The 15,974-nt window shown below is 37.3% G+C and overlaps 1 protein-coding gene across 1 annotated transcript in view; it reads right to left on the reverse strand.

Moving 5' to 3' along the window:
* The window catches only part of LOC149121110 (EF-hand calcium-binding domain-containing protein 13-like), a 119,496-nt gene that overhangs the window by 9,346 nt on the left and 94,176 nt on the right, over nucleotides 1-15,974 (reverse strand). Inside the window, exons 15-19 of the mRNA XM_089318020.1 lie at nucleotides 13,417-13,560; nucleotides 11,194-11,265; nucleotides 7,507-7,650; nucleotides 6,570-6,641; nucleotides 3,626-3,772 (exon numbers count right to left, since the gene is read on the reverse strand). Of these exons, the coding sequence (XP_089174146.1) occupies nucleotides 3,626-3,772; nucleotides 6,570-6,641; nucleotides 7,507-7,650; nucleotides 11,194-11,265; nucleotides 13,417-13,560 (579 nt within the window). The remainder of the gene's footprint in view (nucleotides 1-3,625; nucleotides 3,773-6,569; nucleotides 6,642-7,506; nucleotides 7,651-11,193; nucleotides 11,266-13,416; nucleotides 13,561-15,974) is intronic.

Genomic DNA, 15,974 nt, shown 5'->3' on the forward strand with positions numbered 1-15,974 from the left:
TCTCAAGTACATAGAAAAATAAGAAAACAGCAAACCCAAAGTCAACAGAAGAAAACAAATAATAAAAATCAGAATGGAAATAAATTAAATAGAAACTAATAAAAATATATCCCAAAAAATCAATGTAGACTGTTCTTCGGAAAGATAAACAAAACTGATAAACCTTTACCTGGAATAAGACAAAAAAGAAAACCAAATGCCACAGAAATACAAAAAAAATCATTAGGGACTACCATAAGAAACTATTTGCCAAAAATATGGAACATCTAGACAAAATGGATAAATTTTTGAATGCATATAACTTAACAAAGACCATGAAGATACAGAAAACTAAAACAGATCAATAATGAAACTACATTGAATCAACAATCAAAAGTATCCCAACAAAGAAAAGCCCAGGTCCAGATGGCTTCACTTATGAAATTCTATCAAATTTTTAAGGAAGAACTAATGCCAATTCTTTAACTATTCCAAAAAACTGAAAAGAAGAGAACCTTTCCAAACTTATTCTACAAGACCAGGAATATCTTGATCACAAAATAAGACTAAGATAAAATGGAGAAAGAAAACTATAGACCAATATACCTGGTGAACACAGACGCAAAAATTCTCAACAACATACTAGCAAATCAAACCCAGCACATTAAAAAAAAAAAAAAAACATACATCACAATCAAGTAGAATTTATCCTAGGGACACAGGGATCATTCAACATCTGCAAATCAAAATATAATACAACACATCAACAGAATTAAGGACAAAAAGCATATGATCAACTCAATGGATGCAGAAAAAAACTGGATAAAATCCAGCATTCATTCTTGATTAAAACCTTGAACAAATTAGGTAAAACAGAATATACTTCAATATAATAAAGGCTATACATGACAAACCTAAAGCAAATTTATCATATTGAATGAGGGTAAGCTGAAAACATTTCTTCTAAGATCTGGGACCAGAGAAAGATGCCCACTCTCACTGCTCTTACTCAACATGGTACCAGAAGTTTTATCCAGGGAAATTAGGAAAGGAAAAGAACTAATAGGCATACAAGTAGGTAATGAAGAAGTCAAATTATCCCTCTATGTAAATAACATAATTATATATAGAGAGAAACCTACAAACTATACCAAGAGATAATTAGACTGAGAAATAAATTCAATAAAATTGCAATATACAAATGCACAGGGGCTGCTGCTGTGGCACAGTGGGTTCAGCCCCTGCCTACAATGCCAACATCCTGTGGGGGCTGATTCAAGTCCTGGTTGCTCCAGTTCCAATCCAACTTCCTCCTAATGTGCCTGGAAAAGCAGTGAAAGATGACCCAAGTGCTTGGGCCCCTGCAACCTCATGGGAGTCCCAAATGAAGCTCCTGGCTTCTGGCTTCAACATGGCCCAGCTCTGGCCATTGTGGCCATTTGAGGAGTGAACTAGTGGATATAAGATATCTCTCTCTCTCTCTCCCTCTCTCTCTCTCTCTATCACTCTGCCTTTCAAATAAATCTTTTTTAAAAAATCAACACAGGCCGGTGCCGCAGCTCAATAGACTAATCCTCCACCTTGCGGCGCCGGCACACCAGGTTCTAGTCCCGGTCGGGGCGCCGGATTCTGTCCCAGTTGCCCCTCTTCCAGGCCAACTCTCTGCTGTGGCCCGGGAGTGCAGTGGAGGATGGCCCAAGTGCTTGGGCCCTGCACCCCATGGGAGACCAGGAGCAGCACCTGGCTCCTGACTTCGGATCAGCGCAATGCGCCAGCCACAGCGCGCCAGCCATGGTGGCCATTGGAGGGTGAACCAATGGCAAAGGAAGACCTTTCTCTCTGTCTCTCTCTCTCACTGTCTACTCTGCCTGTCAAAAAAAATAAATAAATAAAAAAAGAAAGAAAAATCAACACAAAAAATCAATAACATTTCATATATCAATAATAAACTTACTTAGAAAGAAATTATAAGAGTAATCCCATTCATTAAAACTACCAAAAAATTTAGAATTAACTCAAGCAAGGATGTAGATGACCTCTAAAATTAAAATTATATAACATTAATGAATGAAATTGAACAACACACAAAATGGAAAGAATTCTCATGTTCATGGATTGGAAGAATTAATATTATTAAAAATATCCATATGATTTAAACCAATTATAGAATCAATACAATCTCCATCAAAATATTTATCATATTCTTGACAGAACTAGAAAAAATCCTAAAATTTATAAGGATGTACAAAGAATCTCTAAGAGTCAAATCAATCCTAAAAAAAGAAAAAGAACAAAGCTGGAGCTATCACAAAACCAGACTTCAAGATGTATTATCTAGCTAATTATAACTACAACTATATAGTACTGGCATAAAAAATCAGATTCATAGATCAATGGAAAAGAACACAGATTTCAGAAATGAATCTACACATCCCACACTAATTTTCCACAATGGCACCAGGAACATACACTGGAGAGAGGACAGCCTCTTCAATAAATGGTATGGGAAAAAATTGGACATCCATATGCAGGAGATTGAAATAAGATACTTACCTCTCACTCAAAAGAAACAACCAACAGAATCTACAGACAACAGACAGAATAGGAAAAAAATTGCAAATTCTATATCTGACAGAAAATTAATATTCAGAATAAATAAGGAACTCTAAAAACTCAAAGAAACAATCAATCTAGCTAGGAAATGGGCAAAAGACATTTCTCAAAGGAAGAACTATCAATGCCTAACAAATACATGAAAAAAAATCTTAGTATCACCAGCCATCAAGAAAGCATATCACCTCAATCCAGTTAGGAAGGCTACCATCAAAAAGACACACAAAAAAATAGCAAATGCTAGTAGGAAGTCAAGTAAAGGAACTTTATCCCAACTACTGTTGGGATATACGTTAATGCAGCTACTATGAAGAATAATATGGAGGTCCTCAAAAAATTCAAAATAGATCTATCATATGACCCAGTTAACCCCACTTCATGATATGTATCAGAAGAACTTGAAATCAGCATATGAAAGAAATTCATGCACAGAACTATGCACAATAGCCTAGATATGAAATCAACCCAGGTGTCTATCAACAGATGAATAGATAAAGAAAATGTGGTGGACATACACAATGCAATACTATCCAGGCATAGAAATCCTGATGCTTGCAACTAAACAGATGGAACTGTGGATCATTATAGTAAATAAAATAAATCAGACACAAAAAGACAAATACCATATGTTTTCCCTCATATGTGGAGTTAAAAATAGTTGATCTGAACTTAAAAGTGATTATTGCAGGCTGGGAAAGGAAGGGATATGAAATCACTCCAGAACAAACATCATTTCAAAGGCATACAAAAACATGTATTTTGAGAACAATTTTACAATCCAGATCATGAGAGCATCCAGGGGCATAATATTGCAACAACTAAATTCCTGTAGATACAAAATATGTAGTCCAAAATTTGGTCTGTGGTAAAGTTTCAATAACTTAATTAGCATTTGATAAAACAGTTTGGATAAAAATTTAGAAAAGCAGCATCAAATTCCATGGCTGATATCAATTGAAAAAAAAAAACACCTAAATAAAATGTAAAAGAAATGTTTGTGACAAGTTGCTGATTATTTGCTCAATCAACTCACCCTTATCAAAGACGTTATCTACTCTTTTTTGAAGAGTGTCATCAGTAAAATAAGATCTATCGGTGTCTTCAAGTACATATGAATATTTGTCTTTATCAGATTCAGAACTTTTCATACAATCCAATTTATTGATGGTCTCATTCAATGCTACAAAGACAGAAAATATCATACAACATTCAGTCCAAAAATCTAAATTTTTTGAGCAGAACAATAAAGAACTGGGGGCTGGCATTGTGGCATTCCATTTGCAATCTAGCCATCTGCTAATTGCCTGGAAAAAGCTTTCTATAACCCCATTTCCATAGTTTTCTCCACTCCAACAGTTTTCTATTTATAACCTCTGATGGTTATAAATAACCCTTTTATCATTCTTTATTTTAAAGATTTATTTATTTATTTGAGAGGCAGAGCTACAGACAGATGGAGAGATGCAGAGAAAGGTTTTCCATTCACTGGTTCACTCCCCAAATGGCTACAACAGCTGGAGCTGGGCCCATCTGAAGCCAAGAGCTGGGAGGTATTTCCGGGTCTCCCATGTGGGTGCAGTGGCCCAATCATTTAGGCCATCTTCCACTGCTTTCCCAGGTGCATTATGAGGGAGATGGATCAGAAAGGGAACAGCTGGGACTCGAACCAGCGCCCATATGGGATGCCAGTGCTGCAGGTGGAGGCTTAACCTGCTACACCACAGCACTGGCCACATTCATTATTCTTAAAATTATTTTGTTTAGGGGATGGCACTGTGGTGCAGCAGGTTAAAGCCCCGGTCTGCAGTGCCAGCATCCCATGTGGGCACCAGTTCAAGTCCCAGCTGCTCCACTTCTGATGCAGCTTTCTGCTATGGCCTGGGAAGGCAGTAGAAGATGGCCCAAGTCCTTGGGCCCCTGCACCCATGTGGGAGACCCAGAGGAAGCTCTTGGCTCCTAGCTTTGGATTGGCACAGCTCCAGCCAATGCAACATCTGAGGAGTGAATCAGTAGATGGAAGATCTCTCTCTCTCTCTGACTCTGCCTCTGCCTCTCTGTAACTCTGCCTTTCAAATAAATAAATAAATCTTAAAAAAAATTATTGTGTTCAATGTCTTGGCTTAAGTAGGAGATAGTCTGCTATGAACAAAAGTATGTCAAAATTCGTCTAGTTATTCTGTTAATAAGCCTTTCAATAAAAAAGTAATTTCTTTTCTTCATAACTCCTCCCAAACCCCAATTCTTCTCTTTCCACTTCTGTCCCTATATCCCTATCAGCTAACTTCATTCACATTAGAGAATCCTCATAGTCTCAAGTTTACATGGTAACATCAAAATTTGGAAACAGGTAACCAACATCCTTTAATTTAAAAAACAGAGTTCATATTTCTATACTATATTCTTAAAAATGTACCTTTCAGGATTAAGAGAAATGAATAAATTATTAAAATTAGCTTCTTTAAGTAAAATTAAATAATTTGATAGATTGTTTTGGTCTATGACATAATCATCAATAAGAAGTTTTAAAAATAGGTCAAAGAAGAAAGGAAAATGAGTCAAGAAAAAACATCAACATAGCAGGAAAGAGAGAACATGAGAGTTCTTTTGACATTTTCTAGTATAAAAAGTCATTTAAAAGTTCATTTGAGAAAGACAACCTGATTTTTAAATGATCAAAGAATATTCACAACTATGAAATACATTTTAGCTCTCTGATAAGAAGTACATATTAAAACAATAAAAATTTAACTTAGAATTTTTAATAATACCCAATGTTGATATAAGTATGAATGTTTATAACTTTTAGAAGATAATTACACAGTAGCTATTAACATTTTAAATCTGAAAAAAATTTTGCCCAGTAAGTCCACAGCTAAGAAGCCTATTCTACAGAAACGCTTGTGTGTACGTGCATAAAGATATGTATAAGGATGTTCATTAGATGTTTACAATAGTAAAAAGTTGCAAATAACCTAAATATTCATCAAAAGGATTATGTATAAAGTTATAGTATATCCCTATATTCTTAACTATTATGTAATCTTCAAAAAATGTGGTAGGCTTATATAATATAATGGAAAATGAAACAATATCCAAAGTATACCATTAATTAAGAAAAAAGTTATAAAATATTATGAACAAAATAATACAAGTTTTAAATTAAAATTCAGGATACACCATTATTCATAGATGTAAAATATTAAATGAATATTCATCAAACATTACTAGGGATATTTCCAGAGGATAATAATAAAAGAGATTTATACATTATATTTCTTATATTTTTGGTCATCCAGGGGTTTTTTGCATTAAAAAATTGGTGTTACTCTATCATAAAGATGTCTTATTTTAACTATTCGAAAAGATAACAACCTAGTGATTTTTAAAATCTTTTCCATCCCAAAAATACAATTCTTAAATTTAAAAATAAAATATAGTACATTCCCCATAACTGGAAGTGTTTGAATGCAGATGAAACAAACATTTGGCACAGGTATTGTCTTAGTCCATTTTTTGTTGCTAATAACACAACACCACAGACAGGGTAAATTACAAAGAGGTTTATTTCGGCTTATGGTTCTTGTGGTCCAAGAGGCCACATAAGCTGATGATGGTCTTCCTGGCAGAGTGCCAAGGTGGCACAAGGCATCACATGGTGAAAAGCAGGGAACAAGCATGTTTGGGTCCTCTGGTCTCATAAAGCAATGGGAATTCAGTCATGGGGTCTCCTAATGACTTCATCTAACCCTAACCATTTCCTGAAGGACCCATCTCTAAACACCAGAGTCAGGTTGCTTACACTCTTGATACTTTACAGGGGGATTAAATTCCAATATGAGTTTCAGAGAGGAGAGGCCAAACCATAGCAAATATGAGCTCTATAAAGAAACTTCAAGCACCAAATACAATGATCGATTGCATGACCTTTTGAATGAGTTCTGTGTTTCTTTTACTACTTTTAACTATAAAGCTCTTACCAGTAAAATTAGAAAATTTCTGTGTGTTTCTCAAAGCCTGTATAAAGTCTCTAATATTCACCATGTTGTCTTCTGGAAGGAAAAGAGAGAGTTGACAAATAAGAACTCCCAGACACAATAATGCTAAAAGGATGCTATCAAAATCAATATGCAACCTTATATATTTCTTATAAATATTTTATTCATAAGGTACTTTTGAATTCATTTCTACCCACTATGTCTTGACATAACTCTATAAGGTTATGGACATATTACTTCTGATTCTACCTATAATGGAACTAAAGTACCAACAAAAATCCAGTTATCTCACTCAGGCATAGGTGGCAAAGCTAATATTTCTACTCACAGAACTTGAATTCTCAAGCTGTTCTTCACCCGCTAAATCAATACGTATGTGGGGAGAGAGGATTTCAACAAGCCCACTCTTCACAAAATTTAGTCTTGCTTGTTTAAAAGTATTCTATAACTTCAAATGAGGAAATTAAAAGAGGAAAGGCCCCTTTTAGAAGATAAAACTTACAATAACATAAGAAAATAGTTATAGATCTTGCATACCTCCCTTTATTGCACTGCTATTAAAAGAAATCTGGAGCTGGCATTGTGACATAGAAGATTAATTCTCCACCTGCAGTGCTGGCATCCCATATGGTCACCAGTTCGAGTCCTGGCTGCTCCACTTCTCATCCAGCTCCCTGTTAATGCACCTAGGAAAGCAGTGGAAGATGGCCCAACTACTTGGGCTTCTGCATCCACGTGGGAGACCCAGAAGAAGCTCCTGACTCCTGGCTTCAGCCTGACCCAGCCCTGACTGTTGCAGCCATTTGAGGAGTGAACCAGCAAATAGAAAATCTCTCTCTCCTTTTCTCAGTATTTCTGCCTTTAAAATAAATTAAATATATCTTTTTAAAAAATCTGAAGGTGATACTTAAACACTTACGAGAAACAAAATCTGATTGAAGAATTTTCTGTACCTCTTCTTGAGGCAACTTAATCCCAACACTTCTTAGAAAGTCTCCCAAGTTCTTTTCAGCTATCACGTTGCCTCCAAGTGAATCAAGAGCTAGCACAATCTCTCGTGACTCTAGAAATACAGTTACTTGGTAAATAAACTAACTTCTGATTTAAAAAAGAACAGAAGCTATAAGTAAAGACTCCTGTCAGTGGCACCCAATGGTTTAATATCATATCTTGAGCTGAAAAACACAAAATCTCAGAGACGAATTCATCCCTCAGATAAATATATGAGACCAGCAACTCAGTGTGTAAAAAGTCCTTGACTGATTACATTTCTCTGATGCTAATACAAAATTGGTACAACCAAAATGATTGATATACCTGAATTTTTCAGTGCAATTATACAAAGTAGTTTGCCATGGAGCTTTACTGTTAGCAATAAACCAACTCATTTTGATATAGGTTAACTAAAGTTCAGAATCATGAGAAATACAAAATATGGAATAAAATTCACAACAATTCATTCACCTGGGTTTCCAATTCTACCAAGACTTAATTGTTCCCTAGCAGCTGGAATTTTGCTTCATTTCCAGCAATGATTAAGTCAGACAGACCCACATTCAATTCTTGCCTTCAGGATTTGTGACCTGGAACTGTATTACTACTCTAAGCAAATTATTGCTACTTAACCACTTTACAAAGTTCACAGTCTCACATGTAAAATTGGATAATAATATCTATCTCACAAAGTTGATGTGGATATTAAATATGATAATATATTAAAAACACTTAAAACAGTATAAAAATGTTATGGTCACAACAGTGAGATGAGAATGATGTTTATAAAAGCCAACAAAAACTAGCAGAAGGAACCACAGCTTCTTAGTACCTTGCATCCTTGTCTCACTTCTTGTTCCTGTAACATCACTGAGAGGCAACTGCAGAATAATCTGAGTGTGGCCAGCACTTGAACACTCTTACCACCTCTGCTTCTTTGTCTTAACTAAAACTTGATTTCTTTTAAAAACATTATTTCCTTGCAAAATCGTCTTGAGTGAAGTTTACTCACCTTCTTACACTCCACATACCCTTTCAGCTCAAAGATTATGCCTCCCCTTTGAGGCTCAGGCCTATCACTAAACTATGCCACTCTCCAGACACCATTATATATAATTTTCTGATCGTTCCTTCACATTCTCTGAGGATTCTAGCACCTTAATCACAATTCTTTCTCCACCCCATGTCCCATTATCATTCAATGACAATAAAAATGATCAAAGTCTCAAAGTATTTTAATTCTTAATGACAAAAAGCCTTCCTTTCCTTTTTAAAGTTTGCTTAGTTTTAAAATTTAACAACTTTTAGTATTTTGCCACATTTACTTCATATGTAGATGTTATATACATACACATATATACTATATTTTGTGCTAACAAGGATATTAATATCACAAAATAAGTGATTCATATCAATGATCCTAAGCCTTCACTTCCTTTCCAAAATCACTTTACTTTCTTTCCAAATGGCTACATTTAATCCTCACCATTACCTAGAATTGCCTACTCTACCTCTAAAATCTTATTAAACTACAGTGTAAGACAGTGACCCAACTCTCTTTAAAATTATAAATATGGAGGGCCAGCACTGAGGCTCAATAGGCTAATCCTCCACCTGCGGCGCCGGCACCCTGGGTTCTAGTCCAGGTCAGGGCACCGGATTCTGTCCCAGTTGCTCCTCTTCCAGGCCAGCTCTCTCCTGTGGCCCGGGAGTGCAGTGGAGGATGCCCAAGTGCTTGGGCCCTGCACCCCATAGGAGACCAGAGAAGCACCTGGCTCCTGCCTTCGGATCAGCGCGGTGCCCTAGCCGTGGTACCCCGGCCTCAACGGCCATTGGAGGGTGAACCAACGGCAAAGGAAGACCTTTCTCTCTGTCTCTCTCTCTCTCTCACTGTCCACTCTGCCTGTCAAAAAAAATTATATATATCAGGAAAAACATAACATAAACAAGACTAGTGTCTGCTAATACTAACTGATAGAATCAAAAAGGGAGAGAACGATCCAACATGGGAAGCGGGATACACAGCAGACTCATAGAATGGCAGATGTCCTAAACGGCACTCTGGCCTCAGAATCAGCCCTTAAGGCATTTGGATCTGGCTGAAGAGCCCATGAGAGTATTTTAGGCATGGAAAGCCAAGACACTCTGAAAAAAAAAAATACCCTAAATGAAAGATCTCTGTGAATGAGATCCCAGTAGAAAGAACGGGCCATCAAAGAAGGAGGTACCTTTCTCTGAAGGGAGGAAGAACTTCCACTTTGACCATGACCTTGTCTAAATAAGATCAAAGTCAGCGAACTCAAAAGGCTTCCATAGCCTTGGCAACTCAGGACAAGAGCCTAGGGAGATTACTGACTCCATAAACAAGAGTGTCAATTTGTTAAGTCAACAACAAGAGTCACGATGCACTTACTCCTCATGTAGGATCTCTGTCCTTAATGTGTTGTTCAATGTGAATTAATGCTATAACTAGTACTCAAACAGTATTTTACACTTTATGTTCTGTGTAGGTGCAAACTGTTGAAATCTTTACTTAATATATACTAAATTGATCTTCTGTATATAAAGATAATTAAAATGATGTGAATGGAATGGGAGAGGGAGTAGGAGATGGGAGGGTTGCGGGTGGAAGGGAAGTTATGGGGGTTGGGGGGGAGAGCCATTGTAATCCATAAGCTGTACATTGGAAATTTATATTTACTAAATAAAAGTTTAAAAAAACACTAAAAAATATATATATATATGTATGGGGGCTGGGACTGTGGCATAGTAGATTAAGCTGTCGCCCTAAGTGCCAGCATCCTATATGGGCACTGGTTCGAGTCCCAGCTGCTCCACTTCCAATCCAGCTCTCTGCTATGGCCTGGGAAAGCAGTAGGAGATGGCCCAAGTGCTTGGGCCCCTACACCCATGTGGAAGACACAGAAGAAGCACCTGGCTCCTAGCTTAAGATCAACCCAGCCCTGGCCATTGCGGTCATTTGGGGAAGGAACCAGCAGATGAAGGACCTCTCTGCTTTTGCCTCTGCCTCTGCCTCTCTGTAACTCTTTCAAATAAATAAATAAAATTTTTAACATATATATATATTTATATATATATATATATAGTTGAAGTAAAGCATAGAATTTTATTCATACTATGCTTATGCTGCTGGTTCCTCTAACCTCTCCAACAAATAGCCCAGGCATAGTGAAACCATCTTTATTAGTTAGCATTACAGGGAATATTCTGAAAACCAAGTTGCCATATGCCAGCCAACCTTAGCAGGTTCTTCTGAAAACAGTGGCCTCAGACTTGCTACTTTAACTCTTGCTCAAGTGGCCCTTTCTTGCTGGCCTTATAATGTAGTGGTTGGCAAATAATGCAATGCCATTCCCCAATCCCTATGATCATCCACCAGATTCATGTACTTAAACTTGAGTCTGCTCTCCTTAATGGCTTAATGGCTCAATGGCTTAATTTCAAAAAATTTCTTTTTCCTCCTTAAAAAAAAAAAAAAGACCTGTCTTGGAGCCAGCATTATGGCACAACAGCTTAAGCCACAGCCCACAACACCGCAACACCGACATCATCTCAATAAAAGTAAATTTAACAGTCATAATCTAGCACTTGCCTTCTAATCTGGAGGCATCATTCACATTCTTTACTGCTTCTGCAAATTCGTCAAATTGGACTTTGTTATCTTCTACAAGAAAAGCATTTTAATAGATCAGCCTCAAAGTCATATCCAATGGAGCAATTGATAAAATGTGAATAACTTGATTATTCATAAGAATCATACTTTCCTTTTATATTTTGAACATTTTGTGGATTACATAAACTGAGTTCTCAGTTTCAGTCATTCAATGGAGACTGAACAATCCATATATAAATATAAAGCTAATATATATTCCTGGATAAAACTAAAAGATAAACCTCAGTCCAAGTTTAGCCTTTCAATTGTTTGAAAATGAAAATTCTATACTAGATAACTTGAATGACTTCTTTCAGCGTTCGATGGTTCCATCACTACAATTTCTAACATAAGTTACACCTATTTCTTGTGCAAGAACACACAAGTACTGAATTACAAAGTAGAGACATAGGAGACAGAAGCAGCTATATTTCCCTGTTTAGAATAGGGAAGATTAATACAAGGATTCAGAATTATTATAATTTAAGATCATAGACTAGAATAAAGCATAACGAACAAGATGTATATCTAAGATAAAAGCCTATATTTACAGTTTTTTTTAAATATAGCTATGGTTAATGACATCTTATCTTCTATCTACCATGGCTTTTAAATTAACACTTGTGGGGCAGCGCTGTGGCAGAGCAGATTAACGCCCTGGCCTGAAGTGCCGCATCCCATGTGGGTGCTGGTTCGAGACCCGGCTGATCCACTTCCAATCCAGCTCTCTACTATGGCCTGGGAAAGCAGTACAAGATGGCCCAAGTCCTTGGGCCTCTGCACCTGTGTGGGAGACCTGGAGGAAGCTCCTGGCTCCTGGCTTTGGATGGGCCCAGCTCCGACTGTTGCAGCCAATTGGGGAGTGAAACATCGGATGGAAGACCTCTCTCTCTCTCTTATCCTTTCTCTGTGTAACTCTGACTTTCAAATTAATTAATTAATTAACACTTGAGTTTCTGGAACTGTAGTATATAGAGAAAAATCACATATTTCTATTGTAGCATTCTTCCTGCTTCTGTGTTTTAGTAGGGCCCAACATCTCCCTTATTACAAAGGCTTTGCTCCTGAATCTATCATTTATCCCAAGTAGTATTAATTACTAAACTCGAATAAAGATATGAACATTGCCCATTTATTCTATGTTCACTGGGCTATGCCTTTTTCCATTAGCATATGACTTAACCTGAAAGTACTCAATACATATTTGATCAATTTGACAATATCAAATATCAAATATTAATATTTTCTGTAGGATAAACCATCTGAAATTCCTTTGTATTTCCTAAATGTGTATATTGACATTTTAACCATGTTGGAACGCTCTATCCCACTAAGATCTGAAGCTATAAAACCAGCAGAAAAAAATGTTAGAAGTCCCATGACATTGGTCTAGGCAGACATTTCTTAGATATGACTCCCAAAGAAAATTAATGAAAGTAAAAATAGACATATGGGATGGCATGAAACTAAGAACCTCTACATAGCAAAGGGAAAAAACTAATGAGAGTAAAGAGACAACTTACAGATTGGAGAAAATATCTGCAAATCATATGCCAGACCATGAGCTAATACCCAAAATATACAAAGAGTTCAAACTATTCAGTAGTAAGAAAAAATCCTATTTTTTAAATAGACAAGGGATTTGAATACTTCTCTCAAAAGAAAAAATGGTCAACAGATCTATGGGAAAAAAAATGTTCTGGGGCTGACTTTGTGATGTAACTGGTAAAGCTGCCACCTGCATCATCAGCATCGCATATGGGTGCCAGTTTGAGTCCCAGCTGCTCCACTTCCAATCCAGTTAGCTCCCTGCTATTGAGAAAAGCAGGGAGAATGGCCAAAGTGTTTGGGCCCCTGCAGCCACACAGGAGATCCAGATGAAGCTCTGGCTCCTAACTTCAGCCTAACCTAGCCCCAGCTATTGTGGTCATTTGGAGAGTGAACCAGCATATGGAAGATCAGTCTCTCTGTGTCTTTCCCTCTAACTCTTATTTTCAAATAAATAAATCTTCTTTAAAATGTTCAAAATCTCTAATTATGAAAGAAATCCAAGTTAAAAACACAATGAGATACCACCTCATACTTGGTAGATTGGATGTTATCAAAAACATAAAATAAATTCACATGCTTTTCTATCTTAATTTTAGTATTCGGAATACTCACCATCAACTTTTACTAGTTTTAGTGCAGCCAAGAACTCATCTTTCTTTAAGTTACTATTCAAACTAGTCAAAGTATTCCACAAATCGGAGACACTCATCTTCTCCTTGCTGAGATTGTGGAAGTCTTCAATAACATTGTGCAATACTAAAGGTTGGAGAAAAATACAATCTTTATGACTTTTTTATCCAAGAAGTTATTATAGTAAGCTTTCATTGGGAATAGTCAAGAAATTTAGATCTCTATGGTTAAGAATGATGACTGCACAAAAGTACTGGCAATTTTCAAATATCAAAGCACAATAACATATTTAACACCCAACTTAAAGTATTTTTGAGGATGAGATATTTCAAGAATTTATAATATCCTCATCTTTGAATTTTAAATTTACAAAAGTCTGAACTCACAAGCATTTCCAACTGATAAAACAGTGAGTTAAATAGCTTTTGTTCTATGCCCTCCCCAAAAATTCTTGCCTGGCTCCTTTTTCCTCTTCAATCTATCACTGTAGAAAATGGAAAGAAGTTTTATTCTTTGGAGGGTTTTAAATGGGAGAGTGAAATTACTTTCTTAGCAATTTATAAAAAATCACTCTGATGCAATACAGAGAATGGACTCTCTGGAAGGTTACACAGTTAGGAAGCTGCTACAATACTGCAGAGGAAAAGAGTGACAGAGATGGAGATGATGAGTAGTGAACAAATTCAAGATATATTTTGAGAATGAAGCTGAGTATCTAGTGATGAATTGAATGGGAGGGACCATGAAAAACTCCTAGGTTTGAGACCAGAGCAACTGCGTAGATACTGCTGTCAAATACTAGGAAAAGATCAAATTGTTAGAGAAGAACATATTGAGTACAAAGGGAGTCAAGAGGACATAGAATTGAGGGTACCAAAAATGTAATCCATGCACAGTTTCTTTTTTCATAATAATCACCTTACATTAATTTTTGAGGGCCTTTTATGTTATTAAGGTAGTAGGATCATTCTGGAAGAGCCTTCATTAGGAAATGTGACTCAGGGGGCTGGCGCGATGGAGCAGTAGGTTACTCTTCCTCCTGCAGCACAGCCATCCCATATTGTTGCTGGCTCATGTCCCAGCTGCTCCTCTTCTGATCCAGCTCTCTGCTATGGTCTGGGAAAGCAGTAGGAAATGACCCAAGCACTTGGGCCCCTGCACCCGTATGGGAGACCTGGAAGTAGCTATGGGATCCTGGCTTCGAATAGGCCCAGCTCCTGCCATTGCAGCCACTTTGGGGAGTGAACCAGCAGATGGAAGACCTTTTTCTCTGTCTCTCCCTCTCACTGACGGTAACTCTACCTCTCAAATAAATCAATAAAATCCTAAAAAAAAAAAAAAAAAAAAAAAAAGGAAAGGAAAGGAAAATGTGACTTAGAAAAGAGTATGTATGGGATTATGTTAATATTTAAAAATCAATCAGAAAAGAAGACAGCAAACAAGATCAAAATGGAATGATTGCGGGTGCTGTGGCTCACTTGATTGATCCTCCAGCTGCAGCGCCGGCATCCCATATGGGCACAGGGTTCTAGTCCCAGTTGCTCCTATTCCAGTCTGGCTCTCTACTGTGGCCCAGGAAGGCAGTGGAGGATGGCCTGGGTGCTTGGGCCCCTGCACCCACATTGGAGACCTGGAAGAAGCTCCTGGCTCCTGGCTTTGGATCAGCATAGCTCCGGCCATGGCAGCCATTTGGGGGTGAATCAACGGAAAAAAGACCTTTCTCTCTGTCTCTCTCTCTCTCACTGTCTAACTCTATCTCTCAAAAAAAAAAAATGGAATGACTAATAAAGTGGGAAGGAAATTAAGAAATTATAGTATCACAAGAAACAAAAGAGAAATTTTCTAAACAAAACATATTAAAAGCTGGTAGAGAAGCAGGATTCTATCCAGCAGTTAAGATGTGCTTGGACACCTGTATCCCATATCAGAGTACATGTGTTTTGTCTTGGCTCCAGCCCTGATTCTAACTTCCTGCTAATGAGTACCCTGAGAGAGAGCAGTGACAGCTCAAGTAATTGGGTCCCCACCACCTACATGAGAGTCCAGGATTAAGTTCCCTGTTCCTGGCTCAGCCTGATCCAGCCCTGGCCATTGTAGGCATTTGTGGTGTGAACTAGAAATGAAGGCTCTCTCTGTCTCTCTGTCTCTCTCCCTCTCTGTGTGTGTATATTTGCCTCTCGAATAAGTAATATTTTTTTAAAATAAAATAATAAAATGAACACTACCTGAGATGGAAAGACAAAGAAAAATTCATCATTGGATTTAGTAGAATAAAACTTGTTTCTATGAAAACCTAGTATGGAGTGGTAAGGACAAAACCTGAATGCATGTTTTTGTTTTTGTTTTTTTACTTTATTTTTTTTGACAGGCAGAGTTAGACAGTAAGAGAGAGAGACAGAGAGAAAGGTCTTCCTTCCGATGGTTCACCCCCAAAATGGATGCTACGGCCGGCGTGCTGCGGTCATCGTGCAGCGCCGATCCCAAGCCAGGAGCCAGGTGCTTCCTCCTGGTCTCCCATGAGGGTGCAGGGACCAAGCACT

The sequence above is a fragment of the Oryctolagus cuniculus genome, chromosome 17 (genome assembly GCF_051225735.1).
Source record: "Oryctolagus cuniculus isolate XC-2025 breed Fujian yellow rabbit chromosome 17, ASM5122573v1, whole genome shotgun sequence".
Taxonomy (NCBI): Eukaryota; Metazoa; Chordata; class Mammalia; order Lagomorpha; family Leporidae; genus Oryctolagus; species Oryctolagus cuniculus.